The 21,393-nt window shown below is 57.5% G+C and overlaps 1 protein-coding gene across 9 annotated transcripts in view; it reads right to left on the reverse strand.

Annotated features, from left to right (window-relative positions):
* SAMD11 (sterile alpha motif domain containing 11) overlaps window positions 1-20,721 on the reverse strand; it is a 72,451-nt gene extending 51,730 nt beyond the window's left edge. The window contains exons 1-4 of one of the 9 annotated variants that reach the window (XM_050982395.1): window positions 20,487-20,721; window positions 19,336-20,138; window positions 17,962-18,053; window positions 1,670-1,848 (exon numbers count right to left, since the gene is read on the reverse strand). In XM_050982395.1, the coding sequence (XP_050838352.1) occupies window positions 1,670-1,848; window positions 17,962-18,053; window positions 19,336-20,122 (1,058 nt within the window). In that variant the 5' untranslated portion in view covers window positions 20,123-20,138; window positions 20,487-20,721. Of the gene's footprint in view, window positions 1-1,669; window positions 1,849-17,961; window positions 18,054-18,443; window positions 18,661-18,688; window positions 18,736-19,335; window positions 20,139-20,480 lie in introns of those variants that run through there. The other 8 variants (XM_050982393.1, XM_050982392.1, XM_050982396.1 and 5 more) reach the window with 8 other exon arrangements.
* Between the last annotated feature and the right edge of the window lie 672 nt (window positions 20,722-21,393).

Consider the following 21,393-nt stretch of genomic DNA (forward strand, 5'->3'; position numbering starts at 1 on the left):
TGCAGGCTGGGGATCACTGCTGGGACTGTGCCCCCCCAGGGAAATAAAACTGAACCAAAGGCACCCACTGCAGAGAGCACAGTGATCCCTGCAGGCTGGGGATCACTGCTGGGACTGTGCCCCCCCAGGGAAATAAAACTGAACCAAAGGCACCCACTGCAGAGAGCACAGTGATCCCTGCAGGCTGGGGATCACTGCTGGGACTGTGCCCCCCCCCAGGGAAATAAAACTGAACCAAAGGCAGGGACTGCAGAGAGCACAGTGATCCCTGCAGGCTGGGGATCACTGCTGGCACTGCCAGACATTCCCCCTTCATTTCCTAACAAACAAGGCAAAGCAATTACAGTAATTAAAGATTTGGGATAAGGGCAGGGCGTGTTTGGGGGGCCCAGCACTATCAATGACATTATCACGTTGTTCTCCCCCCTAATGAGACCATCCAGCACGAACTCTGCAGCATTAGAAGCACAATTGAAGGGGCAGGAGGAGCAGGGCAGCTCACCAAAGCTCACTGGGAGGGTTCCCTGAGCTCCTGAGCAGCCCAGGAGCATCCCCAAACCCCTTTCCATTTCCAGCAGCACCCCTGGGCAGCTGCAATGATAAAATTAATTACAGGAGGCTTTATGGGCAGAGCTGGCTGCTCCTTCCCTCAGCTGCTGAGGGTACCAGCATCTGTCTGAGCTGGGAAACAGCTCCTGCTGCCAGCCAAGGAGCACATAAAACACCCAGAGAAGCAATTACAGCCTTCAGCTGCCTCTGCTCTGGTTTTACAGGGCTGTCTCAGGAGCTGAGCCCTGCTGTGCATCACGGGGAGGTGACAGCCCAGAGGGGCTGACTGGCTCTGCACAGGGGCTGTGCTCTCTGGGCTCACAGATCCGCTGAAATTCCTGCTCCTCCAGAGGGCTGGCAGCACCTGGAACTCTGGAGCTGAATATTGAGGGCATTGAGGCCTCCCAGGAGAGAATCTGGAATTCTGGAGCTGAACACTGAGGGCACTGAGGCCTCCCAGGAGAGAATCTGGAATTCTGGAGCTGAATATTGAGGGCACTGAGGCCTCCCAGGAGAGCCCAGGTGAGGCTCAGCCCTCACTCAAGGCCATCCCTTCTCCTCCTCCTCTAGGACTGCACAATCCCAGGAGGAATTTCCACGGCTCTGAGAAGAACAGGACTAAAATCAAGCAGCTCCTCCTCCCTGCTGCAGCTCCATCACTGCTGCCCTGCTCCTGGAGGCTCTCAGGATGCTCTGACACTTGGAACCAAACACAGAACACAGAACCCCAGACCTTGTAACCAAACCCAAACCCCACACTTTGCAATCAGTGCCCCTCCCAGGGGGATGCCAGCCCTGGGGGTGACTCCAGTGCCCCTGGCAGGGCAATGCCAGCCCTGGGGGTGACTCCAGTGCCCCTGGCAGGGCAATGCCAGCCCTGGGGGTGACTCCAGTGCCCCTGGCAGGGCAATGCCAGCCCTGGGGGTGACTCCAGTGCCCCTGGCAGGGCAATGCCAGCCCTGGGGGTGACTCCAGTGCCCCTGGCAGGGGGATGCCAGTCCTGGGGGTGACTCCAGTGCCCCTGGCAGGGCAATGCCAGCCCTGGGGGTGATTCCCTGGGGCAGGGCTGGCTCTGCCCAGGCTCCTGTACCCATGCCCCCCCAGCCCTGCCTGCAGGTACCTTCTTTTCATGATACTGATGTGCAGATCCTCCTCCTGCTTCACCTGGGGCTGCTGCCCATTGCTCCTGTCGCTGTCCTGGCTGTCCTCGCTGGGGGAGAGGAGGGGGCCCAGCTCCTTCTTGGGGACCCTGCTGGGGGGCAGGGGGATGCTCCTCTTCTCTGCCAGGCGGCCCCGGTTCTGCCAGGGAGAGGGAGAGAGAATAAAAACCAGGGTTTGGTGAGGAACCTCAGTATTTCCACCAGCACCAAACAAAAACTTGTTTATCTCTGTCAGGAAGCTCTTCTTGACAAGGCACAGCTGTCACACGTGGCTCACACTCTGTCCCTCTGCAGCTCAGGCTCTTCTGTTTGTGGTTTCTCCAGCTGTGACCAAGCCCTGCACTTCCAGCCTCTCCCAGCCCTTCATCCCCAGCCTGCACCTCATCCTCACCCAGAGGAAAGGAGGGAGGCAGCACAGTCAGGCTCCAATCTCTGCCTCCAAACACTTCCCACCAAATAATTCCACATCACCACTCAATCAAAGCCTTGCCAGCAGCCCAGGGAATTCCTGAGCCAGGCTGGAAAGGGAAACACCCTGCAGACCAGGGAGCTGCACTGCCACTGCCCCTCAGAACTGCCCCTTCAGCCAAGAAAATCCACTGGAAATGGATTTTAGTTTTAATCCAAGTCCCAGTGGAACTGGGACAGGAACCCAGCAAGGCCAAGAGTTTCCTCCCAGGTGAAAATATCAAAGCTGTTTGCAAGGTGATTCCCATGCCTGTGATCCAACCTCAAAAATAACAACTGCTGGATAAAAACCTGCAGGAGAAAGCAGCCCCTGTTCACAGGTAAGGCTGGGAAACACTGGGAGCAGGCAGGGAATGCTGGGGGAGCTTTGGGAGCAGGAGAATTCTAAATCTCTTCCATATGTGAAGGAAATCCTCAAGCCCAGACAGCATTTTCTCCCTCTTTTTATTGATAATAAAGATAGGGCAGAGGAAGGGGGAGGTTCAGAGAGCCTGGGATATTTTTCTTTGCTTTTCCCAGTCCCAGACCTGGGGGAATGGCTTTAATTAGGGCACGAGGCAGCGGTGGGGACACACATCCCCTGCAGGAGAGCTGGCAGAGTCTGCACTCACCTTCAGCTCTGATTAGTGTCAACACCTCAGGAGGGCCAGGATAATCCTGCCCTGTCCCCTGGGCCTTCATTAGCCCAGAGTGCTCCCAGCCCTCTGCTCCAGGGGCAAACCCAGCCCTGGGCTCTCCATCCCAGCAGAGTTCATGGGCAGGAGGGGCTGGCCAGGCTCTCATCCCCCTCTGGCCAGGGTGAGCGATGGGCACACGAATAAACAGCTCCCAGGGCATCCCCTGCCAGCCCTGTGCCCTGGGCACTGCCAGGTTCACCCTCCATCATCCCCTGCCAGGGACACCAGTGTCACCTGGAACTGCTCCAGCACAGCAGGGATGGCCCAGGCCAGGAGGGAGAGGGGGGCAGCAGCCAGTAATTAATAAATAATAACACAAATAATAATATAAATATTAAATAAATGATAAATAATTAATAATATGTTTTTTCCTCTGGGGAAAAAAAAAATCTGATTTCAACTTTCCAAATAAACCTGGCAAAAGGCAGAAGAATTCCTGGGAAAGCCAGTCAGGCTCTCTGCAGGGCAGAGCTGCTGGAGGAGCCAGGACAGAGCAGGGGAACCCCCCAGCTTCTGGGCACTGTCACATCCCTCCCTGTGCCATGGGAGGGCTCTACAGGCCCTGGCAGTGCCTCGAGGAGGACAGAAGGACAGAAATGGGGCTCAGGTGGGACCAGGGGACAGCAGAGCCCAGCTCCTATTTGAGCTGTTTTACCCTCAAAAGAAAAGAAAACCCCCTTGAGCACAATTTCCCTGAGAAATCCCAAGCAAGTCCCTGGAGCTCCTGGGGCTCCTGCTCCAGAAACCACCCCAGCACCTTCCCTGCCCTGCCCCTGCCCCTGATCCTCCTCCTGGGGTTCACCCTGGTTGTGTGGGGCAGAGGATGGGCTGTGGGGGCACAGGAACTGCGTCCTGCTGGAACTGAGGGCAATGTGGAACTCTGAAGCCCAAAGGAAGCTGCCCAGGAGGGAAGGTGCAGCTCTTCCCATCAGTCTGGACAGCGTGGCCTTGTGGAGCTCTGAGGGAACAGAATTCCAAGGGCTGGGAGCAGAGGGGAACATTTCCCACCCAGAATCTCTGGGTTATAAACTCAAAGGATGATTTGTTAACAAAGTAAGAGCCACGCTCTCCTGGGCAAAGCCAGCTGGAATTTCAGGCTCTGAAGGGAGGCAGGTCCAGGACAGAAAATCTGTCAGGCCTTGGGAGCCTCCTGTTTTCAGACCCTCTTTGGCAGGGGCTGCCCAGGGTCCTGCTCCTTGTGTCCTGTGCCTGTTCCACATGGAACACCGGTGTCCCTCCCAGCCTGAGGGGCCCAGAGGGGAGCAGAGAGGTGATGCCAGCTCCTCGGGCACTGCTGAGGGAGCCAGAGCCAGCTCACCCCAGCTGAGAGCACAGCACTGCTCCTGGCTCCTGAACAAAGGCAGAACTTCCCATTTCCCCTTTTTCCTCTCCTTGCCTGCTCCACCTCCCAGGTGAAGAGGCGAGGAGCCAAGGCTGGGGGTGCTTTCAGACATCTCCCCTCTCCTCTCTGCTGCACCTCTGGAGCAGCCCCCAGGGCTGTCCCTGTCCCTGTCCCTGTCCCCTGCTCCTGCCACCCCCTCAGCAGCACACACAGAATGATGCAGAAGCACCAGAGAGGCCGATTTCCCTCTCCCCCGATGGGCTGTGCCCTTCCCTGCAGTTTCACTCCTTTCCCAGCCCGCTCAGAGCTCAGCTCCAGCCCTGCTCTGCCATTTGCCTGCCACACCTGGGGGATTTCCCAGCAAATTGTATTACTTTATTTGGTCAATTGGCCTACAAATTGATTTTCCTGTACAAATAATGAACATTTATGGTTATTTTCCCCATAGACTGCTTTATTTCACGTGTAACCAAGACTGATTTCCTGCAGGTTTCGAGACCTGAGCTGCAGTTCCTGTGACCCCTGGCTGATGGATGGCAAAGGGCTCCAAGCACAGCTGGAGGGTTTGGGGCTTTTATTTTTACCCTGAGGTGGCTGCTGGGAGCAAACATTGGTACCAGACCAAGGCATTCTACAGAATAATGGGAATAAATTGTTTAAAAGAGATTCAGTCCTGGGATCAGGCAGGCACAAGGCCAAGGAATGCAGGGGAAGGAGCTGGGGACAGAGGGCAGAGCTGGAGAGGCCAAATCCCTGCCCATGCCACCCCCTGGGGACTGGGCACATCCCTGCCCATGCCACCCCTGGGGACTGGGCACATCATCCCTGCCCATCCCTGCCCATGCCATGCCCTGGGCACACCCTGCCAGGCCCTTTTCTCCCCCAGATCTGTTATTCTGGAGGAAGAGGAGGGTGCCCAGGGAGGCTCCCAGGAAAGCAGCTGGGCTGAGGTGCCCTGCTGTGGGTTTGGGGCAGGAGCTGCAGGGTTGGCACAGCAGCAGCTCCAGCCCACCAAGGAGGGCAGGGCTGTGGGGACAGAGCCTGGAGGTCCCTGCAGCCGTGGGACTGCCCTGGAGCAGGGGCCAGAGCTGAGTTATTCTGCTTTTGGTCTGGCTGCAGGGCCAGGAGGGCACAATTAATTAGGTTTGATTTAATTGCTCCTGGTGGCTGAGCCCGTGAGGGCCAGAGAGGCAGAGCAGGGGAGGTTTCCCAGGTGAATCTGATGGAGGTGGCACAGCACAGAAAGTCAATTATCTGCAGCCAGTCCTGGTCCTGCAGCTCCCCAGCCCGGGGGTGGCTCCAGCCCACGAAGCCTGACTTCAATCCAATAAAAAAATTAACTCACTCTGAACAACTGCTGGCCAGGCCTCCTGAGAGCTGGAGAAGGCAGCTGAGCAGGAGAGGGGTCAGGCTGAGGGAAACCCCAAACTCCTGCCCTGGGCTGGGGGATCCCTGCCCTGCTCCTGGCACTGAGCTGGCCCAGCCCTGGGGATGCTGAGAGCCCCAGGAAGGGGGGACACACCTGAGGGGACAGGTGCTGGGACACACCTGAGGGGACAGGTGCTGAGAGCCCCAGGAAGGGGGGACACACCTGAGGGGACAGGTGCTGGGACACACCTGAGGGGACAGGTGCTGGGACACACCTGAGGGGACTCATCCTGGCCCCAGCACAACCCTGCCTGCCCTCAGGTGTGTTCTGGGGTCACTCCCAGCACCAGAACCACAGATCCCAGACACTGTGAGCACCAACAAACCCAGAGGATCAACCCCTGCACTCCCAAAAATCACCAGGAACACTCACCCAGCTGCCAAGGATAAACCCCTGGACCCCAAAAATCACCAGGAACACTCACCCAGCTGGCTCAGCCCACTGGGAGCCCCACCAGGTGACACCACAGGATTTTACATTTGTGTTTCTAAGTAACACTGGGAAATGAATGACCAGTAAATGCAGGGGCTTCCCAAGGAGCACGGGAGGATGCAGGGAGTGTTGGGAGTTGTGTGTTTTGAAGGTAAACACAAAGAGAATATAAAAAAAGTAATGCTAGAGAGGTAAATAATTCATCAAAAGAGTGAAAAACAACAAGCTGGAAGGGAAGAAAGAAAAAAAAAGCAATGCCAGAGGGAAGAGTTTTCTGAAAAAAACCCAATCTCACATGGGAGTGGAACCAGAACCAAAGTCAATTGGAGTAAAACAGAGGGGAAGTTTGGAAGGTGGAACATTTTACCTGGAAATGGCCTCTCCCCTCTGGCACTGAGGAATTCCCAGGGTGGGAAGCAGAGCTGGGGTCTGACACCATGGACAGAGCCCTGCAGCAGTGACCAGCTCAGCAGAGCCTGAGGGAATCCCAGAACTGGAATCTGACCCCCAGCCCTCACCTGCTGCACACAAACCCACATGGACACACTGCCCACAACCTGGAGAGCTCCTGAATTCCTGAACCAAAACCTGCTGCAGAATTGGGGTTTTTGCTGCTGGCCACTCTGCAGCTGCTTTAGACCCAGCAGATGTGCAGAAAGGCAAGGAAAAGCACACAGCTCCAGAGTCTGTCCTGCACCAGTCAAGCATCCCAGGCTGGAATGAGGCTTGGAAAGGCCCTGGATGGACTCAGGTGAGCACACCTGGGCTGGGGCTGCAGGGCAGGGCAGCTGTGAGACCACGGGGCCCTGCTCCCCTGCCCAGCAGCCTCAGCCCCAGTTTCACAGGGACCTGCTGATTTCCCAGGCCTCTGGAAACAAAACAGCCCAGCCCAACACGAGCTGCACCAGGGACACCCTGGCACTCCTGATTCCCCCCGAGCTGCAGCAGCCTCAGCTCCTCCTGATCCTCCTGGGCTCTGCTGAGCAGCTCTGGGTCAGCCCTGAGCTGCAGGAGGCTGGCACAGGGAAAGGGAAATCCCACCTGGGCGTGTTTTCCATCCCAGCTCCCTCCTGCAGGAGCCACCACCTCCAAACCACAGCACAGCAGCTCCCAGAGAGCTCTGCAGGAAAATCCTGGGGCCACCTGAGCTGCTGAACCCCCCATCCCTCATCTCTTCCCACAGCAGCCTGGCACAGTTTTGGTTCTGCTCTGGGAGGGAAAGCCAGCTCTGAGCCAGCAGGGCCATGAAATCCCTCTCATTCCAGAGTGAAGCAGGAGTGTCCAAACAGAAACTTCCAAAGTGATTCAGGTTTCAGTCACCAAACTCGGGTACCTTGCTCCCAAAGACTTGCAGAATTCCTGCCCAGGGAAGTTCCTGAGACACTTCACTCCGAGTTTTAATGAGCCCCAGAGCAATGGGGAAACCCAAGGTGAGTGGGAAAACACAGCACTGTGACTGTATCTTAAAAAGCTTAAGCAGAATAATCCCAGTAATTTTATAACCCCCAGGAGAAATAATGAAATAGAGGAAAGCGAACAAGTCATAATAAATTAACAGAGGGTGATATAATTTATGCAAATCAAAGCTTGTTAATGGAAAATATGTTAAACCAATATATCTTTTTTTGCTGAGACAACAGTGCCAGCATAACGTGCTCGGATTTCTGCGAGGTGTTTGCTCTGACAGCACACAATTCCAGAGTGTGGGATCAGAGCCCTGCAGGAGAATTCTGCCTGCCTGAGCCTCAGACAGCCTGGGCTGGGCAAGGGCTCCCTGCCAAGGGCTGGAATGAGATTTCAGGGCTTTAAGGTCCCTTCCAACCCAAACCATCCCAGGATCCCAAAAATGAGCAGCTGGTCCTGCTCTCCCGCTGGTGAGGGTGGGGCTGGCCCCAGGGCAGATCCATTTCTCAGCCTCTCTGCCCTTCCCTCCTGCACTTTGCTCCATCTCAGAATTTCCTTATGAAATGGGGGGGAAAAATGAGTTTTGTCTGCTGTTCCCAGAGCCTGCCATGAGAAGCAGGAAGGGGCTGGAGGGGTCCCAGCCCACCACCAGAATGACTCCCAGGATGGAAGATTTCAGCTCAAGGAAAAGCACAGCAACTTGGAGCCCATCATTTCAAACATCCTTTAAACACACTTGTGCAGGTCCTGCAGGGAGTTAAAGACAACAGCAGACACATCAAAGGCAGAACTAAATCCTCCCAAAGCAAGGATGATTTCTGCCCTCTGCACACGCCAGGGGACAGAAATGCTCCCCAGCCTCGTGGGATTACTCTGAACTGAACTTCAGCCTGAGAAATCCATCACAGCAAGGTGAGACTTCACAAAAACCCAACCCCAGATCCACAGTGCTGATACAAACCAGCCCAGGTGCAGAGCTGCACCAGCAGCTCGTGAATTTCAAGCCAAGGATGTTTAAAGAAATCACACTGCTGATGCAGGAATTAGAAAATGAATTGGATTTTAATTCAGAATTAAAAGTGTTCTGCAGAGGAGCTGTGGGAGCTGAACTGGCCCCTGCAACACCCTGAGCAGGGGTGGCTGCAGCTGCACCACAAAAAACCCTGAATAAATCAACCCTCAGCTCTGGAAGGGCCAACACAGCCTGAGGGAAACCAGAACAGCCCAAATTCTCTGCTGGGTGCCCCGTGGGGCACTGAGGATTCTGGTGCCAGCCCTGCCAGCCTGAGGATGAAGAGGGAGGCAGGAGCTGGGCTGATGGAAGTGCTGCTGGCTGTGATCAAAGGTTCTGCTCTCAGGTTTAACCCACACTCCCTGGAGATGTGAGCACGATGTTATCAGTCCCTCTGCAGCCAGGCAGGGATCAGGTGCCAAGAGTCTGAACCCACAAAGAGCAAAAAACTGCCCAGTTGCTTTTGTATTTTCATGTATTTTCATATTTTCATGTATTTTTGTATTTTCATGAATTTTGTATTTTCATATTTTCATGAATTTTGTATTTTCATGTATTTTCGTATTTTCATATATTTTCGTATTTTCATATATTTTTGTATTTTCATATTTTCATGTATTTTTGCATTTTCATGTATTTTGTATTTTCATGTATTTTTGTATTTTCATGTATTTTTGTATTTTCATCTTTTCATGTATTTTTGTATTTTCATCTTTTCATGAATTTTCGTATTTTCATGTATTTTTGTATTTTCATGTATTTTCATGTATTTTTGTATTTTCCTATTTCATGTATTTTCGTATTTTCCTATTTTCATGTATTTTTGTCTTTTCATGTATTTTCATGTATTTTCATATTTTCATGTATTTTCATGTATTTTCGTATTTTCCTATTTTCATGTATTTTCGTATTTTCCTATTTTCATGTATTTTTCCATACATATTTTATATTTTTCCATTTTCACGTATTTTCATTGTCTTTAACTCTCCAACACTGAATAGCTAAGAGTGATGGTGGGCAGTGCTGAAGCCACCCCAGAGCTGTAAATTCCAGGGCACTGAATCATCCCTGAAGAACCCTGCAGTGCCTCCCTCTGCCAGGGCACCTTAGGGTTAAGTGGGTGAATCACAAGGGGGAAATAAAAGAGGAATTGATATTATTTGTCCCCTCTGGGAGAGGCAAAAAAAAAAAAAAAATTAAAAAAAGGCAGGTTTGTGTGGCTCACCCCGTGCCCCAGAAAAAGAGATCTCAAGAATCACAGCTGTGAGGAGCAGCAGGGAAAGTTATTGATCTGAAAGAATTCATTTTTATTATAAGGGCTGGTACTTTTACTTATTTAATAAAGGCCTGGCGTCAAATCACTGAGAATTCCAGGATTATCTAATTCCATCTAATCTCATTCAATCACTGATGCTCCCACTGTAGCAGAGAGGAATGTTTGCCCTTTCCTGTCTTCAGGGGCCATCTCTGGTTGCCCTGGCAACCCGGCAGCAGCAGCAGCAGCAGCAGCAGCTCCATCCCGGCCGTGGCACCTCTGCCAGGACCAGGAGAGGATCGGGCAGGGCTGGGCTGGCAGGGAGCTCTGAGCCTGGCTGGGCACAGCTGGGCAGGGGGCTCTGAGCCTGGCTGGGCACAGCTGGGCAGGGAGCAGGAGCCGGCACAGCTGGGCAGGGGGCTCTGAGCCTGGGTGGGCACAGCTGGGCAGGGGGCTCTGAGCCTGGGTGGGCACAGCTGGGCAGGGGGCTCTGAGCCTGGGGGGGCACAGCTGGGCAGGGGGCTCTGAGCCTGGCTGGGCACAGCTGGGCCGGGGGCAGTGAGCCTGGGGGCACAGCTGGGCAGGGGGCTCTGAGCCTGGGGGGGCAACCAGCTGGGCAGGGGGCTCTGAGCCTGGCGGGGCACAGCTGGGCAGGGGGCTCTGAGCCTGGGTGGGCACAGCTGGGCAGGGGGCTCTGAGCCTGGCTGGGCACAGCTGGGCAGGGGGCTCTGAGCCTGGCTGGGCACAGCTGGGCAGGGGGCTCTGAGCCTGGGTGGGCACAGCTGGGCAGGGAGCTCTGAGCCTGGCTGGGCACAGCTGGGCAGGGAGCAGGAGCTGCTGTGGGGGCACAGCTGGGCAGGGGGCTCTGAGCCTGGGGGGGCACAGCTGGGCAGGGGCGCTGAGCCTGCTGGGCACAGCTGGGCAGGGGCTCTGAGCCTGGGGGGGCACAGCTGGGCAGGGGGCTCTGAGCCTGGCTGGGCACAGCTGGGCAGGGGGCTCTGAGCCTGGGTGGGCACAGCTGGGCAGGGAGCTCTGAGCCTGGGGGGCACAGCTGGGCAGGGAGCAGGAGCTGCTGGGTGGGCACAGCTGGGCAGGGAGCTACTGAGCCTGGGGGGGCACAGCTGGGCAGGAGCTCTGAGCCTGGCTGGGCCAGTGGGCAGGGGGCTCGAGGCCTGGGGGGGCACAGCTGGGCAGGGAGCAGGAGCTGCTGGGTGGGCACAGCTGGGCAGGGAGCAGGAGCTGCTGTGGGGGCACAGCTGGGCAGGGAGCAGGAGCTGCTGGGGGGGCACAGCTGGGCAGGGAGCAGGAGCTGCTGCCCCAAACTGAACCAGGAAGAGCTCTCTGCAGAGTTCAGCATCCCTGCAGACCTGACCTGATGCACAGCTCTAAATTAATGAAGTTTCTGAGGGAGCTCACCCAGCTCTTGGCCACCCTTTGCCTTCCAGCTCCCTGGTGCCACCAGGCTCCCTGTGAGCCAGGCCAGCCAGTCTGGACACACAGCAGAGCAAATTAACACCAGGTGTCTGTGCCCTGAAGCACCAGAGACAGCCCTAAGCAGTTTAATGACATCTCTAAATAATTTTGACAGCAAAATTACTTCTCCTGTGTCACCTTTCCACTGCCCTTGACACGGCGCTAACGAGAGGATGCAGCTTCCCCTGCTCCCCCACATTAATTTGTCTGTCTTTCTTCCCAGCCTTCCCTTTCCTCCCCTCAGAGCAGAATCCCAGCATTGCCAGTTTCCTGGGGCAGCCTGAGGGCTCAGAAATTGCCTTTTCCTGCAGCAGAGCCCAGGACACTTCAGGGAGCCCTGAAGGGCTGGCTGTGGATAAGGGATCCTCTGTGAGCTCCCAGAAGATGGATAAGGGATCCCTGTGAGCTCCCAGAAGATGGATAAGGGATCCCCTGTGAGCTCTCTCCCAGGAGAAGATGGATAAGGGATCCCCTGTGAGCTCCAGAAGATGATAAGGGATCCTGTGAGCTCCCAGAAGATGGATAAGGGATCCCTGTGAGCCACAGGAGAGATGGATAAGGGATCCCCTGTGAGCTCCCAGAAGGATGGATAGGGATCCCCTGTGAGCACCAGGAGAAGATGGATAAGGGATCCCTGTGAGCTCCCTCCCGGAGAAGATGGATAAGGGATCCCTGTGAGCCCCAGGAGAAGATGGATAAGGGATCCCTGTGAGCTCTCCCAGAAGATGGATAAGGGATCCCGTGAGCTCCCCCCGGAGGAAGATGGATAAGGGATCCCTGTGAGCTCTCTCCAGGAGAAGATGGATAAGGGATCCCTGTGAGCTCCCTCCCGGAGAGAGAGAGATGGATAAGGGATCCCCTGTGAGCTCCCAGAAGATGGATAAGGGATCCCTGTGAGCTCCCAGAAGATGGATAAGGGATCCCTGTGAGCTCCCTCCCAGGAGAAGATGGATAAGGGATCCCCTGTGAGCTCCCAGAAGATGGATAAGGGATCCCCTGTGAGCTCTCCCCAGGAGAAGATGGATAAGGGATCCCCTGTGAGCCCCCAGAAGATGGATAAGGGATCCCTGTGAGCTCCCAGAAAGAAGGTTGTGGTCGTGGTGTCTCTGATAAGGGACCCCCTGTGAGCTCCCTCCCAGGAGGAGAAGATGGATAAGGGATCCCCTGTGAGCCCCCAGAAGATGGATAAGGGACCCCCTGTGAGCTCCCAGGAGAAGATGGATAAGGGACCCCTGTGAGCCCCAGGAGAAGATGGATAAGGGATCCCTGTGAGCCCCCAGAAGATGGATAAGGGATCCCCTGTGAGCTCCCAGAAGATGGATAAGGGATCCCCTGTGAGCTCCCAGGAGAAGATGGGCTCCCTCCACAAGAACCCTCCCACACCCAGCTCAGCAGGGATTTTCCTTCCCTCTCTCCCCTGGCCTGGTTTCCACAAGCCCTGACCTCACACAGGGCCCCTGCTCTGCCCTTCCACCCCCACTGCTCCCTGCCAGAGCAGGGATCCTGCACCAGGGCAAACCTCTCCCCCTGGAGCCCCTCAAAGCCCCCTGTAAAATAAAATTATTTTCCTAAGCCACAGCTGCTCCCACATCTCTGCTGTTCCCTCACAAGGCTGCAATCCAATTAATATTTTCCTTTCCAGAGGGTATTTAATAATCCACAAAATTAAATCCTTCAGCATTGTGCTGGCACTGTCAGTGCCATTGATCTGGGCTTGGTTTGCCTCTGCACAGAACAATAACTGCTCCTTTTCCTGCTGCTGCCCCCAGCAGTGGCAGCTGCAGCTTGTCCTGCCCAGCAGCAGAGCTGGGACCCTCAGCAGCAACCTCCACCCCACAGAGCCATTCCCAGCTCCTCTCCCAGCCAGCTGACCCCATTTCCAGCTGTTTGCCCCCAAAATCCCCCTCTGGAACGCTCTGACCCCTCAGCAGTGGATCTTAGGGACCTTCCTGTGGCAGCAGCAGCACAGGGGGTCCCACTGCCCCCTGAGAGCTGGAGCCAGGCTCAGCCCCCCTGCCCAGCCCTGGGGGGGCTCTGGGGGTCCCTCACCCCATGTCAGGGCAGGACTCTCATCTCCTCATCTCCAGTTCCTCCAGAGCTGGAATCTGACAGAGTTTCAATCAACTTCTGTTAAGAATTCACCTTGAGCTTGCAAGTCTGCAGTGCAACACGGGTTAAAATCCACCTGGGCCAAGTCCTTTAGAAAAACAAAACAGAACCAAAACAACCCTGCAAACAAACAACAAAAAAAAAAAGCTCATCTATCTCCAAAACCTCCAACAAACACTAACCTGAACTAAAATGTGCTGGATTAAAAGCAACAAACCAAATCAGCACGAAACCACAAATAAAAATCAACAGACTGTGCCAAAGTCCTTGGGGGGATTTGGAGGTTTATAAGTCTGCTTCACAGAGGGGCTTTTCCACATTCATGAGGCAGCCCCGAGGGACACAAGGGCAAAGTTATGAAAACAGCCCAGCACACAAACCCCAACATCCTCCAGCCCTGAGCCCTCAGCAGCTCAGAAAGGAACCCAGATCTCAGCTATTCAGTTAACAGTGAAATTTCAGAATTCATCCTGCTCCTGCAGGCAGCCAAGGAAATTCTCAGCAGGCAAAGTCCTGTTAGCACAGGAAAGCTCTCGTGCCTGGTGAGGGAGATTCCCCTTTTGGTGAAAGCCTCTGAATTTGGATCCCACCATGCTCAGGAGCCCCAGGATGTCCCTTCCCTGTCTGGCTCTGCTCCTGGCTCTCCAAGGAACTGTGGAGCAGCCAGGAGGGGAACAGCAGGGAAGGAGAGAGAGGAGCCCAGCACCCGGAGTGACACAAAGCCACTCCCTGGGGACACACAGAGCTGCCTTCCACCCAAAGCTGGGACCAGGAGAAGGCTCAGAAACCTCGGGGCTGACAGATCTGCTCATTACTGGCATTTCTGGAGTTAGCAGCAGAGTTCCTCCCTCCATCCCTGACAAAGTCTTGGACTGACGCCTGAACCTGGGGGCAGCAAAGGGAAACAACAACCACGATGAAAAAAAGCAAAAAGCAGCAAATAAAGGAATCCCATATAAATCAAACCAAGAGCAAAACAGGGCCCCAGCAAATGAAGTGCCCTGTCAGTGCCCAGCCCTGCACAACCACCCTGTGCCTCTGCTCGTGATGGACACAGGGCAACCCCAAACATCCCTTATTGCTCCTTCTGCTGGTGTGAACGTGGCCACAACAGCTCTGGGGAAATGGGTCTGCTCCACCTGAACACCCTCAGGGCCACCTTTCAAACAGACACCCTGTCCCAGAGCCCAGGGAAAGGAGGATGAGGAGCAGCCAGCCTCCAGCCTGAACTCCCTTCCAGACAGCACTAGGGAATGGAACACTCAGCAAGGGTCACCCTCTGTCTGCAAGGGAACAATCCAGTGTTTAGGTTTGTCCTCCCACTGTTATCCTGGACGTGTGATGCTGGAGCTCTCAGATCTGAGGCATTTTGGTTCCTCACTGAGGATTTCAGAGCTGCTCTCCCCTCCCTCTGGCTCTGGGAGCCCACTGCCCCCTCCAGCCCTGGCTGCAGGCTGGAGGCAGAGATGGAGAGAACGCAGGGCTGGGTTTGGAGCAGAGGGAGCCCTGGAGGGAATGGGCTCCACCAGAACACACTGGAATCCATCCAGGGCTCCACACAACACGAACCGTGCCTGCCCAACACTGACAAGTGCCAATGTGGGGGCAGAGCCCTGCTCACAGCTGGCAGCTGGCTCTGGGAAGCTCTGGCAGCCTGTGCCTCCCCAGAACTGAAGGGATCTGGGCTATTCTCCTGTCCAGAAACCTCTGTGAGGGCACAAAGCCCAGGGGCAGCCCCTGCTTCCCCACGGCTGTGCTGCACCTCGGCCCTGGGAAGGGCACTCAGCCCTGCCTGCGGGCAGGGGAGGGAGGGACAGAGGGACAGACAGAGGGATGGAGGGATGGATGTGGAGGGAGGGATGGGCAGACAGAGGGATGGAGAGAGGGATGGATGGAGGGATGGAGGGGCAGACAGAGGGATAGAGGGATGGATAGGGATGGATGGATGAATAGGGATGGAGGGATGGATAGGGATGGATGGATGAATAGGGATGGATGGATGGATGGATGGATGGATGGATGGACGGATGGATGGACGGACGGATGGATGGATGGATGGATGGATGGATGGATGGATGGATGGATGGATGGATGGATGGATGGCCGGCCCGCAGAGCGGGGGCGGCCCGGGGGAGGAGGCGCCGGCGGGGCCGCTCCCCCCGAGGCGCGCAGGAAACCGGCGGTCGGTGGCGGAGCGGGGCCCGGCGCCGGCCCCGTCTGCAGCTGCAGCAAACGAGCGGCGCGGGCGGCGGGGGGCGGGCGCCGAGCCCCGGCCCCTCCGGGTCACGGGCGGGGGACGCGGCGCCAGCGGCGGCCGGGGGGCACCGGGGGGAGCCGGGGGCACCGGGGGGGCCGGGGCTCGGAGCACGGCCCGGGGGCGCTGCCAGCCCGGGGGCTGCGGCTCGCTGCAATTTCCTCTCCAGACCGAGCCCTCCCCTCTCCCCCCGAGCGCGGCCGGAGCCGGGCAGGGGCTCGGAGCCGCCGGTGCTGCCCCAGGGCTGCTCGGGGCTGCCAGGGGACACATGGGACACGCACAGGGGACACAAACAAGGGGGACACACAGGGGACACTGTCACCGCAGGGATAGCCGGGCTCAGCCCTGGAGCTAACGCTGCCTTTGCTGCCCGCGGGGAGCGGACGGACAGAGGTGCAGACCCCAGAGGCGGCTGCCTTGCCCCCTGCCAGGGGCACTGCCCGAGTTTCGCTGCCCTCCTCCCGCTGCCCAAGGACTGATTTCAGAGCGGGGGAAGCAGCTGCAGACAGGATCAGGTCCCCATCTCCACACCCCACCGGATCACACCAGGACCAGGCACTGCAAGTCTCTGTCATCGGCAATATAAAATATAAAGCATTTCTACTTTTGAGGAGAATCAGCCCCTGGATCTCAGCAGGGCTCGAATGGGCAATCACTAAATGGGGAAATACAAACCATGCCCGATTCCTAATCCTCCTCCTCGTGTGACTGCTCTGGATGTGCAGTGGATGCAGCCACCAAAGCACTACCAAAAGAACTCAGGTTCAAAACGTGGAACTGTCCTTTGGTCAGGGACATGCACTAAGCCCAGCACAGAAAGTGCAGGGAGCACTGAAACAGCTCTGAGAACTCCTCCCTGGGCTCTGGCCTTGCTGTGCAAATTCCGACATCCAAAACCCCTTTCCCAGCTGGGGAAGCAGTGGGAGGCAAGCCCAGAAAGATTTATTTCTCCTTGCCCAAAGCTGCACCAACATCTGTACTTTCCAAACCCAGTTCTCAAGGCTGTGCCACACACTGGCTGCATGCAGAGCTTCTTCCCATCTGGAAATGCACCTGGAAATGCTGAAAATGCTGCTGCTGGGAAAGTGCATCACCACCTTTTGGCTACTGCTAGCCCAGAAAACACCCAGCAGACAGCAGCACTGGCCAGGCACTTCTCAGCACCCCCCAGCAGCAGCACAGCCCTGGCACCGGGAGATCTTTGGCTCTGAGCCACACAAGTGACAGACAGACAGAACTCCCAGCCGGAAAAAGCTGCTCACTCCACATCCCAGCTTGTGCCACCCATCCCAGGAGCTGGGAAGAGCCAGGTCCCAGCACCCCTGGGGTCAAACACCAGGCAGGGCCCTGGGGTGGCTGCTGCCCCACCACACAGGCAGGACAAATCTCCCCGTTCATTTCTGGAACTTGGTGACTGCTCCAAGCCCCTTCCCTGGGTGTCTGCAGCACACGGAGGCACCAGGCAGGAAGGACTGGAACTCCCAGCTCTGCCATTTCCAATCACAGAGAAACTGCATCTGAACACACTGTCCACTCCAGCCCCAGCAAGCAACAAAACCAAAAATGTTGATTTCCAGCAGATAAAATCACACACATTTCCACCTGTATTTGTTTCCACAGTACTACTGGCAATGTTTTAAATTGTTGTTCTTCCAGACCAAGAGCTGCTTCAGCTCCCCACACCAACAGCTCTGCCCTCCCAGTTAGCTGTTGTTGTACTTTATGGTCATTTTTACACACCATGAACTGTTTTAAGGCCTTACTTTACTACGATTTCAATCACCTTTTATTTACACCACCAACATCTTTTCCACAAAAATGCTGCTGAGAGATTTTGGAGGTCTCAGGATAGAAGCAAGAATACACAAGGAACCCCAAAGCTGGGAAGGAAAGGTCTGTAAGAGCCATAGCTGAGCTGTGCCATGAGCGATGCTCGAGCTGTCAGCGTTTGACCTGTTCCTCATGCAGTTCAGATGGTTTGTGCAATGCCTGCTCTCACCCTCACACGTGGGCACAATCACAGTTCCCTTTTGCTTTATTTAGCCCCTTTCACACCTGTGCACAATGCACACAAACCAAGGGGTGGGGACAGCGAAGAGGCTCCTCCATGATCTGCCTCTGCACACAGACAGCTCCCCCTGAAAACCAAAAAATCCCACCGAGTGCTGCTCCCTTCAGCTCAAACGCTGCTCTTCCCATCTGCTCTGCTTCCAGGCTCCCCTCTAACACTGCTGGAACCCTCACAGGGCAGGCAGGGCTCTGGTAGCCTCCATGACCCTCACAGATCACGGTTCCACCAGCACAGAAGCAAAGGGATTTTTGGTTTTTTTTAAGGGAAGGAGGCAGAGGAGAGGGAAGATGTCTTAACTAAAGCACATAGTTTAACAATAATCTTACCACTGGAGACGAAATTCGACACCCAGGGCAATCACAGATTGGAGGATGTACCTGTAAGATTCCTTTGGACATAAGAGTCTTCAAACTTTTCCCTATATGCAGAGGAGAAGAAAAGGCAGAAGAAGAAAAAGAATCAGCACGTTTATAAAAGGAAAGTATTTAGGGAAGGAGGGAGGGGGAGACACGCGTCTGCTTCCATATAAACAGCCCTCCCCTTGCCAGCCTACCGGCACCCATCCCCGCCTGCCCTGCAGCCAAGTTTGTCCCCGGCGGGTCCCGGGGAGGGGAGCCCGGCACGGCCCGGCACGGCCCCGCGGGTCCCGGGGAGGGGAGCCCGGCACAGCCCCCGCAGCCCCGCCGGGCTCGGTGCCGGCGCTGCCGCAGCCCCGGGGAGCCGCGGCCGGAGGCGCTCCCGCAGCCCCCGCAGCGGGCACGGCCCCGGGCACCTCCCGCTGCTCCTCCGCCCGCTCCTCCTGACTCACCCCAGAGCAACTGAGGCTTCCCGAAGGCAGCGGGAGCGCAGCCATCAAAGGACCGGGCGGCGACAATTAGCGCGGCCCCGAAGCGCTGCCCCCGCTCTCCGGCGATCAATAACCGCGGCGAGGTGTCAGTCACCTCCTAATCGCTCCTCAGCCCCCCGGGCTGCCACCTCCAGCTCGGGGCTCATTACGTGCCGCCCGAGCTGTGCCCGCCCGCCCCCGCCGCTCCCCCCGGCCCCGCTCTCCACCTGCCGCCCGCAGCAGCAGCAGCTCCGCCGCGGAGCCGCGACTGCGGCGCCGGCTCGGGCGGGGAGGGGAGGGAGGCAGGGCAGGCGCCCGTCAGCAGCCGCCGGCGCCGCGGAGGTCCCGCACCACCCAGCTGCGAGGGGAACACCCCCTCCGCCCCGCCCGCCGCCCCGCCGGTGCCGGGCCGGGCCGCGCTGCCGCTCCCCGCGGCGCCGCCGCCGCCACCGACACCGCCGGCGGCTCGCAGGGGTGGCGGGAGGGCGGGGGGCGACCGACCGACCACCCCGAGCCCCGGGGCACCGACCACCCCGAGACCCGGGCACCGACCACCAGCCCGCTGTTCAAATCTCCGCCCGCGCCACATCAAACTTCTCCCCGGCGGAGAGGAGCCCCCCAAATCCCCCCCGCCTTCCCAAAAAGCCTCCCCCCACCTCAAAGGGAACCGTTCCCAAATGGCTCGGAAAAGTTCGGCGGTACCGGGGCGCGGGGATCCGGCAGAGAGGGGCCGGGGAGCGGGGAGGGGGCTCGGTTCTCGCCGAGAACGCTCCCCGGCGCTGGGCGCCCCGCGGGTGCCGCTGCCCGAGCACGGGGGCCAGAGGGAGGATGCGAGGAGGAGCGGGGACCCCCACCCGGCCAGCGCTGCCTTTACCTTTGTGCCTGATGCTGCGCTTCCAGTCCTTGGCCGTCTCTCTGCCGCTGACGAACTGGAACTCGTTGGGGGTGAGCCACTCTCCCCGGTACCGGATGGAGGGTCCTTTGCTCCCTTGGCACAACTTATTGATGTAGAGCAGCGCCTTGTTCTCCCCGCACTCCACCTCGATGCAAGGCTCTCCGTTGTCAAAGAAGGGCTGGAAATCCGGGATGGAGGAAAACCTCTCCAGCATCAGGTCCTCGGGGAGGTGGTGGGGGTGGTGCGGGTGGGGGTGGTGGGGCTCGTGGAAGCCCAGGTACGCGCGGTGGGCAAAGATCTGCTCGTAAGCCGGCGGGTGCGGGGTGACCACCGGGATGGCAGCGGCGGCCAGAGGCGCGAGGTAGTCAGGTAAGGTTTCCATGGGCTGGTTAAAAGCTGCCAGGGCCATCTCTTCCCTGTCAAGTCGCTCCTTCTTGATAGCAGGCATGGTGCCGCCGCGCTCCCCGTGCGCCCTGGCGTCTCCGAAGCACAGCGGCTCCAATGTCTCCGGTTCAACTTGCCCTCGCTCTGGCTGGAGTTTGGCTGAAATGCGCCAGCAGCAGCAGCAGCAGCAGCAGAAGCACCTTTGGCGCTCGGGTGCCGGAGGTGGCTGGTATCCCCCGGAGCAGCCCGCTAACAAATCTCCTGGGCTGGCTCCCCAGCAGAGCTGTCTGGGATCCCTCTCCCACGGAGAGCCTAATGTACAGTAGACCCGGGAGCTGCTGTGTGCCTCGCAGATCTGCCCCTCCGCACTAATACCTGACATCTCGGAGAGGTCTCTGCTGCCGTAGACATTATTTTGGTTTAAGGAAAAAAAAAAAAAAAAAAAAAAAAGCTTATTGATTCCCCTAGATCAACCCACCTTCTCGCCAGGCTGGAGGGTTCCCCGCCGCCCAGCCAGCCAGCCCCCTTTCACCCTGCCCCCCTGCTTCCTTTAAACTGACACCTGGTTTATTTATTTATATGCAATAATTAAAATTAAACGCTGCGCCCCCGCCGCCGCTCCGCGACCCCTCCCCGCCCCGCCGGCGCCCGCCGGGAGGACGGAGCCCCGGCCGGTGCCGGCTCTGCCCGCGGGGCTCCAGACACCCGGGCGGCGGCGAACTTTCCCCGGGGCCGCCCACCTTCACCTGCGCGCTGCAGACTCGCCCCGCTCCCACCGGAGCCTCTCTGATCCCCGCCAGCCGGGTTTGAATCCCCGCTCCCGCAGGAAATGGGAAGAAACGCGGTGTTACGCTCCTCTGTGTACACATACACATCTCTGTCTATAAATATAAGCACATCTACACACGCACAGCCGCACGGACATCTACGGTGCCGTCCCCGCCAGCCCTGCGCTCCCCGCGCCGCCGCCCGCAGCCCCCGAGCGCCGCGCCGGGCTGGGCCGGGCCCCCGAGCCGGGACAGACACGCATTGATCGGTGCTCAGAAGTCACCGCACAGTTCGGAGACTCCGACCAAACAAGATTTCCCTCCGCCGCCGCCGCCGCCGCTTCTCTAACTTGGCCCATTTAAAACAGCGGAGGCGCTGGGAAGCGCCGCGCCGGCGGCGGCGAGGGGGTGAGCGACGGACGGCGGGGCCAGCGCCGGCTGCCGCCAGCCCGGGGCCACCGGGGGGGACCCAGCCCCGCGGGGACACGGCCCCGACCCACTGTGCCCACCCCTCTGCACCCCCGGGCAGGATGCTGGCAATGCCCGGCAGCTGGCTCCAGCCGGGATGGACGGATGGATGGAGGGATGGACACACGGGGTGAATTTGTTTTCTGTCACAAGCTGTGGCAGACACAGCACAAAGTCCATGTGGAACTGCCCCGAGAGGACGAGGTGGCCCACAATGAAGCTGTGTGGTTGTTACAGGGATGTGTCACCTCAACAAGATGGAGTTCCCTGCCTCTGGGTTCCAAAGTGGGATCCACTGGGCAGGAAGAATCCTACCCAGGATGGGAACAAAAATAAATTATCCCCCTAACCATGGGCCAAGAAATGTGGCCCACGAGTCTCTGGCAGTGGCAGGGCAGTGAGAGCTCTGTGTGAGCTC

This window comes from Serinus canaria, chromosome 21 (genome assembly GCF_022539315.1).
Source record: "Serinus canaria isolate serCan28SL12 chromosome 21, serCan2020, whole genome shotgun sequence".
NCBI lineage: Eukaryota > Metazoa > Chordata > Aves > Passeriformes > Fringillidae > Serinus > Serinus canaria.